This window comes from Thermobia domestica, chromosome 6 (assembly GCF_964235325.1).
Source record: "Thermobia domestica chromosome 6, izTheDome1.hap1.1, whole genome shotgun sequence".
Lineage (NCBI taxonomy): Eukaryota > Metazoa > Arthropoda > Insecta > Zygentoma > Lepismatidae > Thermobia > Thermobia domestica.
Window position 1 is genome coordinate 124269463 of NC_137459.1, and position 8730 is coordinate 124278192.

An 8730-nucleotide genomic window follows, 5' to 3' on the forward strand; every position below is an offset into this window, starting at 1 on the left:
TTATTATTATTATTTTATACGGAGAGAAAGTAATTCCTTTGTTGAAATCCTTATGATTATGAAATGTTTTTCACGACCAGAACTAAGTTTTTGGTTTTTAAAATTTATTATAGTCATTAAGATTCAGTGATTAGTACTTTTTTGCTAGCGGAAATTAGAGTAAATTTAGACACAATGTGTGTCGAATAAAATTCTTAAACTTTATTTTGTACGTATTTCCGCAATCTTTCACTGAAAATTTATAAACTAGCTTGTAGTTGACAGTAAACACACTTAAAACGTAACATTTAATGCATATGCTTTTGATGTGCACATTTAAAAAAACGAATTGATGTTAATCTATACATTTGGAAAGGTAAAGAAAAGATAGTATCAGGCAAGTTATTTTAAGCATAATGATAAGACGCGAAGTATGTATGGAAATAGTGCTTATCCAAAACTAAAAGGGCTTTTCTATTTTTAAGCGATCAATACTTTTTTTTTTTTTTTTTTTTTTTAAAGCAAAACCTGCGGAGTGTTCATTTGAAATGCGGCAGTGGAAACAGGGCTGCTATACAGTTTTACGAGATGATGATCGTGATATGGACTTGGAAACTGTAGAGGTGGCACTCTATTTTGATGCGTCTGGATTAAATGATGATACTGGAGGACAGACAATATACTTAGATAAATTGGACGGTGACCAAGTAAGTTGCTTATTATTATTATTATTTCGAAGGGAATTTATATGCAATTTTCTGATGATGCATTTCTGTACATTTTATAGTTTTCACGTGATAGAATTATCATTTTTGCTGCACTGTACTTTGCAACCTTATTTAAGAACTTTGGGCTAAGAAAGCTGTAGGAAGGGGCTGTTGAAAACTTAGACTGAGCACGGCATGCCAAATCAAAAAGAGTGAAGGTCTCTTTTGACGATACTTGGTTTGTCCGTGAAAACGTGACTACTGTTTTCAACATTTCGAGTTAAAACGGACATTTTAATTATGTTAACCATTACTTAAGTTCCCAAGAACATTAGACTGACACACTGTAAGTGGCTAACTGGTGCTATGTCGTTTGGTGTGTATTTAGTTGTAGAATCTGGCCTAGGGTTACCAGATTCTGACAAGCGAAAAGCGGGACACAAATATAATAATATATGGTAGTTTTCTGCTTCACCAATGCGCATGTCCTAATTTCATTTAACGTTAACCTTAAGTTAATCATTCATATTTTTTTTAAAGGTAATAATTCAACACAACTCTAAATGCTTTGATGAATAACAAAGTGGTTTATTTTTGTGAACGTACAGTGAAACTTCGCTTAGGGCTAAAGATTTTTTAAAAATCAATTTTTGGAGCGTGGAATTATCTTAAGGAATGAGGGAAAATTTAGGCCGACAGGAGGGAACTTCTACTTAACTTGGCTAGCATCACTGTCGTAAGTTGAAAAAGAAACCTTTCCTTCCTTACGATATCTCAACGATACGATTCGGAAAATGAGTCCGTAATTCAAAATGTGAACAAAGAATGAAACATTAAAATATTGGTAAAAAGTTAGCTCAGGATATTTTTAAAAATAAGGACATTTTTCGATATTCTAGGCGTCTTCGCAACACGCTGAACAGTCCAGTATGGCCTTTGAACATTCTAGAACTCATAGAATATAGTCACTCCTAAATTTTGCCAGTTTTGGTTCCTGCAATACAATCTATCGTGTAAAGGTAAAATACATCCACGTCCTTGGATTTTACATTGCAAAAAGTAAAAGTGAAAATTCTATTACCTTTTATTTCCTATGCTTATGGCTTTAAGATAAAGGAGACAGGTGATTAATGAAAGTGAATGATTATTTAATAATAGGTGAGGTGAGAATGTGTGAGAAAACAGCAGAACCTACGGACATGATATTATCCATTACAAATTTGCGTGACCGGGAGTCGAACCAGGGACCCCTTTCACCGGAGGTAAGCGCTTTACTATTGAACCACCATGCACCTCAGATTTTATATTAGAGAAACATTGACCCCTTTATATACGCACTAGCAGTAACCGTTATCCTGCAATGCTTAGGTCCCCATTTACCTGTACCCAAACCCAGATATTATCATAATTCCACATTCAGCATATCAGTCTCTTAATCCCAGTCTTAACTTACCTTCCTCTCTTAGAAAGAGATGGGAATAGTTTTTTCTCATTCTGTCTCGTAGCCTGAACCCGAATAACAGACTTTATAATCTTCTTTAGTTGTTTCCTCTTGCACCGTTTTTTTTCCATGAATTTCACCTGCGAATAACCCTTTAAGGATTTCAACTTTTTTAGGTAAATTTTAGGCTTTGTCAAAGAGCTACTGCTTCTTTACTATTTATCGTAGGGTCATGGTTCATACCTCCTTCCCAACGGCCCCACTCGCTTCTCCGTATCAAAACACCAGAAATGTGAAAACCGGGAGTTTTTCGATTTTTTTTTTCAAAATTTTTGCGCCGCTCTTGCCCAGGCCTGGGTTCACGTAGGGATATGAAATGTTTTTGAAAAATACGTATTTATGCACACAATGCGTGAACAAAATTTCAATCTTGTGTCTTGAAAACTAAAGTCGAAAAAAGATTTGAAAGCCTGAAGGTGACATATATATATATATATATTTACTGCGTCATTACTATTTGACCTAGTCATGGATCAAACGTCATTTTCTTCAGTATAAAGACCCCTTTCCAACAGTACCACTCACATATCCGTATCATACACCTGAACCGGGAAATTCGAAAAGGTAAACGGAATTTTTCGTAAAAAAATCACACCCTCGGATTAGTTGCGCCCCTCGGGCCCGGGCTCACGTAGAGATCTTTAAAAAAAAAAGGAAACCTCAAAGGTCGACATAATCTGTATTCAAAATTTCAGTCTGATATCTTGAAAACTAAGGGCACGATTTTTTTTTTTTTTTTTTTTAAATTTGCCTTAAGGCCGCCAAGTTAACCATCCGGTTCCAAAACGCATCTGAGTGTTTCTTTTTCCATGCTTGATTTGACCAATAAAAAAAAAAAATAAACTGGTTAAATGCCTGTTATAGAACCTAAATAAGCGGTCAAACACGATACTACGCCATGGTAATGAAAGTTACCATAAATCCTTAAAGGGATAATAGCGATAATTATACTGGTAATATTTGAGGACACCACTATAATATATGTCGACATTGTTTCATGTTACAACTTCATTTCTACAGTAATTTTCTGTCACCATACCTTCCCCCCCCCTTAATTTTTATCCTTAACCTAGACGGATTTCCCAGTCACACGTTCTTCTGTCGTAACTCCTAAAGCAATTATCCAATGTGACCGACAATAACAGATTACCTTAGTTTTGTTTCTAATATTTTTTCTTTACCTCCTTTTCACATTCAGGAGTCTATTGTTGATAAATCGAAAGTTATCTATTTTTCGTTCCTTCATTGAGTTGTTCTGTCATATATCCCTTGTATTTTGATTTCACAAACTTAACTAGCAAATGCCTCTGCGCCTTACCTCGATATAAATTATACTCTAGTTTTAAAATTTTGTCCCAGGAAATACACAAATTAGATCTTTTTTTCGGTGGTTTTATTGGGTTACTTCTTGGTTTGTTAGTGTCAAATCTTGCAACGTAAATTTTTACGCACTTCCATCTGGAATTTTGTGCAAATACATAAACTCGCTGACAAAAGATTTTCTCATTTTTCGCTGTAGCTTATCGTTTTATCGTAAAATCAATTAAGTTATTCCAAATGTACTTAGGTGCATATGTGTGTAGGCTACGTCGGTTAAATAAGCGTTACTTCAGTAGATGTTGGTGGGGTTCAATGCTAGTTCCAGACCATTTATGTGGCGCCTTTAACAGAGAAGTTATGAGCTATTAAAATACAGGGAAGTCCTCCAGGAAACTAAAGTTCAATAACATTGTAACTGTTTGAATACAAAATATTAGTGTGTGGAGGAGGAAAGTTTGAAGTTTAGTTTCGTTTTCAATACTCACTGACGCTTGCAGTGGTCTTCACGTGACTCCAGATGATGTCCCTGCAGGAAAATTTCATGCAACAAAAAATGTGTGCTGTAGTTCGCCGAGTTAAAATCTTGCAATTCAGATACATATCGTAAGTGTAATCTTGTACAGTGAATGGTCTTTTCTATACTAGATTAGTATAAATTTTGTACAGTTTTAATACACATTGATTACTAAGTTTTCTTTAAAGAAAGAAATCTCAAGGACGTGGTAGAAAGAACAGAATCATTTCAGTAGCAACAGGAAAGCAGTTTTTAAAGTTAACAGTACATAACTAACCTGTAGTAGAAAAAAAGATTCTTCTAAACTAATTTGCAATTGATAAATTGTTAGACTTTTCAGATAAAAATGTTTGCAACGTTCATAAATAAATGGTTTAATCAAAACCTTAGCTAGAAAAGGAACAAGTAATTAGGGTCCAATAACAAATTTTACCAATATGAAAAAATTATAGAAAAAAGGAATTACAGTTAAAAAAAAATATTTTTCTTTAGTATAAATAGTGTTAAATAACACTCGAGATCGAATGTCGCTATAGCTATATAGAGAGTAAAAACTATTTACACCGAAACTGAAAAGCTGGGTGGATCTCATGGCATGAAAATCTGAGTGGTGTAAGTTCAGGGTTGTAACAAACCTAAGAAACCCTAGAGAATCAGGAAATTTGAGAAGACTGGTAAGAGTCAGGAAATTTCGATTTGCTAAGAATGATATTTTGAAAACATTTGATATGAAAAGTTTAAGACTGTCTTCAGTGTTGTGCAAAGTGAAACTACCTAAATTGTAACAACCTTCTACCCATTCGTATACCAGCAAACTTCAACTTGGAGTGTTTGTTTGACGAAAACCTTATAAGCAAGTTAAAAACATGCAAATATTGAATAATAATAATAATAATAATAATAATAATAATAATAATAATAATAATAATAATAATAATAATAATAATACAAATTATTAGTCAATGTAAATGACCTCCAAGCGATAATTCCTTGACCAAGTTCGTTGATTTCAAACGTTGGTCATTAAAGTTGAGTGAAGTTTTAACGTTTTAATTGCAACAAACAGTTACATAAAGGCGGGCGCGTAATGTAGTGCTGGTGCGTAGCGCTTCTGTGCGTGGGCGCCTCACAAAACCGTATAACCATACCGAGATTCATTAAAATTTACACAAAAATGTCGAAACAAAGGTATGCAGAAAGGATTTTTTTTCTATTGTGTTAAAATTCTGTGCGTTAGGAAGAGGACTTCAAACATTTGTTGGCCTAGGGGTGGTAAAACATGAGACAATTGATAAGTTACTCAAAAGAGCTCTTGTCTGAAACTAAATTTTAAAAAATCTGAAATAATTACGTTGATAGCGTAATGACGATGTGCTGACTGCATATCTACCTAGGTTAACGTGCACCTTCTGACCTCCCAAAGCCAATGTGTGCTGTAGGACCATGGAGATTAAGTCCGATACTTACATGGCTGACTTCTGTATATAAAGTATTGATAGATCGGCTGAGCTACTGTTACGGATATATATACTGTTTCTGGTTGTTATGTATCCAGAAAATATATCTGTGAAAACTAAACCATTTTTGACGTTATTTATAAAAAAAAAAAAAAAATAAATAAATAAATAAATAAAAAAATAATGTGAATTTGAAGTTTCATCAAATTCTTCGGACTTAAAATAATAAAACGATTAAAATAAGAAACAATCGATATATATATATTGTACCCAGCAGAAGTTTGGAAACACCCTAGAAAAGTGTACAATACAAAGATAATACATAATAAAAAGCATTTTTGTTCATCTGATAGAGCTTACTGCGTGAATGAACATCAACAAAAACATGCTGTATGGAACCGATTCGTACAGCATCAAGCACTCGTTTAGATTTTTCAAACTTACCGCTCCATATAATAACTGACTTGCACATATTTGGCATACACTTGATCAATTTTCGCAGAACTGATGTGGGAATACTTCGGCATTCTTGCTGAAGAATCTCTCACAGGTGCGTATCACTCGTGATACGTTGTTTCTTGCGCAGATACTCTTGTATAATTCGACCCATGTTTTGCAATCGGAGGATTGGGTGGACCATTCAGTGGTTTGGATTATATTTTTCACTAGGGACTCCACATAGCGTTGACGGAGACCAGATGTGTGTTTGTGTCATTGCTTGTAAAAGGAACCTTTGTCAATCAGATGCATGCCGGATGGTTTGGCGTGTCTTTGGAGGATGGTGTGGTAATCTATTTTTCATGTTTCTCTAGACTTTCACCAAATTTGCCATTGTATTTCCTCCGAAACACCACCTAACATCACCGGACATTCTCCGTGCTTCACAGTGAATGATATGCAGTGGGGCTGCAGGCGTTTTCCGGGAAGATTCTGTACAAAGTGACGGCGTTTACTCCCGAAAATTTGGAACGTTGATTCATCTGTAAATAACACTCTTTCCCATTCCTTCCCTGTCCAGTTGTTGTGTGCCCTACCTCACTGAAATCAAATTCCTTAATAGCGTTTTTTTTTTTTTTTTTTTTTCGCTGCTACGTACCGTTTGAGTTTCTCAGCTAAACGTAGTCTTACTGTTGACTCACGGGGTATCCCTGTTATGTAAGAGTTCAGCTGCCAAATGGCGGACGTTGTTGAATTGATCGCACTTATTCGTCACTACAAGTACTTGCCCTTATGCCGGGATGTTTTTCTGAATTCTCCAGAGCAAGGACCATCATCATACCAGCCTGTATCTCGATTCCCGTGATTTGTCTTCACAGCTCCACTGACGGACAGTTTCAGTGTCCTTGCTATTTACCACACAATATACTCTTCTGGGTGCAAACGATTGTCTTCGCGCGCGATGCATGCAAAATCTGGCTCTTCTCTGCTTAGTCAACATGTTACCACTCACTTGCAGCACACAGGGAACAACTGGGCCCAATCCCTCACCACTTTCCGACTTTTGAACGGTGGAGTTTCGATGGGAAATGTAACCGAACTGCACAGGAACGACGTCCTGTCAGTCAACCCTGTGTTTCTAGTGCACTCAAACGCAAGATCGTACTTCACTGGTAACAGATCTCTGGGCGAATAGCATAATTCTTAGGATTTTGATGTTACGTTATGTTTTTACTACAAGAACCAGATTTGTAACTGCTCTAGCGGAAAGTCATGTTCCATTATTCAAGTAGGTTATCTGTGCTGCCACCGAAAATTTTTAAAAAATCAGTCATTCAACAGTTTTCCGTAACAGATACTGTTTCTAAACTCAGGACGGTAGTGTGTATATATATATATATATATATAATATGTGTGTATGTATGTGTTTCTCCTTCCATTTACAGTATTAAAAGTGCACTTCTTCTGAGTGACAATAGTACTTGATATTCATTTTTTATATTTTAAAAGTTCAAGTAAAATAGAAGCACTTGTGAAATCCTTTTTTCTTTATTTTTCAATTCAGCTTGTTTGAGATTGAGAAAGGAAAATAATTTATACATAGTGGTTTTAAAATAAAGTTTGTTGTACTGATTAATGTTAATTTTATTTTCAGTTGCTAGTCGTTACACCACAACCAAACGCCATGAGTTTGGTTTTCAAGGAGAAAGATTGTGCACGGTTTACGAAGTACGTAAACCATCGTTTTCAGGGAAGCTACTTCGAGTATTTCGGAAGATTCTTTGAGAAGATCTAGTTAGTGATTTATCTGGTCACATACCAGATAAATTATTAAGCCTTTTGTCTGTGATATTAATGCTAGCAGGGACAGCTATATACCTACTTTGTTTCAAGCATAGTAAATTTTTTATACTTCTGATTCTTTGTTCAGTTTTTATCTTTTTTGTCATTTTCTTGATTCATACTTCGAAGACCTATTTTATGGTATTCTTGATTCATTGTTTAAATATATATATTTTTTACATACATTGTCCCAGCTAGTAAAACTGTAAAAGCTTTAAAATTGTTCCCAAAAGGAAGCTTATGCTCCAGCGGGAGGTGTTAATTTTTTAAAAGTTTATAAGTTTACGAAAAACTTGTACCGTATTTCAGAATAAACAGTTTTAACTTTTTAAAAATAATTAATATTTTTCTTTCTTTTAATCCACTTTCACTGACTCGGATAACTGCAATATGTAGAAGTTATTTTTCACGCTTTTTCGTAAATTTCTTTTAAATAGTGCATTATTGAATTAACCATGTCAGTCCCGGCTTCCTACACAAAGGACATAAAATATGACGTAATTATTACTTCTTTACAACTTTTTGATCAGACTGGCAACATTGAAAACTGTGTACAAGGGATGATCCATCTATGATCATCCCCTGTAAACAGTTTTAAATTTTGCCAGTCTGATTTCAAAGTTGTAAAGGAGTAATAATTTCGTCATACTTTTATGTCCCCAGTGGGGAACGCCGGAACCGACATGGTTAAACAGTCACTTTTGTGTGTTGTGAAAGTAATTCCACAAATTTCGCTTCCTTCAGTTTCATTTTCTGACGTATAGTATATTTTCAGTTTCTATTTGACAAAACTCTGGATTGTGCAACAGGGTGGTTGATGAGACATAAAATCTAAAAGTTTGTTGGTAGGCGACTCATCGTATTATTCTGTGCTAGTAGGTGGAACTCTCAAACTTAAACAGCACACCTTACGATACTGATATACGCGGGTCTACACTACGCTATGGTGCACTGACGGACATAAGAAAGGTT

General features: G+C 35.0%; 1 protein-coding gene across 2 annotated transcripts in view; it reads left to right on the forward strand.

Moving 5' to 3' along the window:
• LOC145688184 (prolyl 3-hydroxylase OGFOD1-like) overlaps positions 1 to 8096 on the forward strand; it is a 64611-nt gene extending 56515 nt beyond the window's left edge. For both annotated transcript variants that reach the window (XM_081762047.1, XM_081762048.1), the window contains exons 9-10: positions 502 to 686; positions 7571 to 8096. In XM_081762047.1, the coding sequence (XP_081618173.1) occupies positions 502 to 686; positions 7571 to 7711 (326 nt within the window). In that variant the 3' untranslated portion in view covers positions 7712 to 8096. The remainder of the gene's footprint in view (positions 1 to 501; positions 687 to 7570) is intronic.
• The last annotated feature ends 634 nt before the right edge of the window (positions 8097 to 8730 follow it).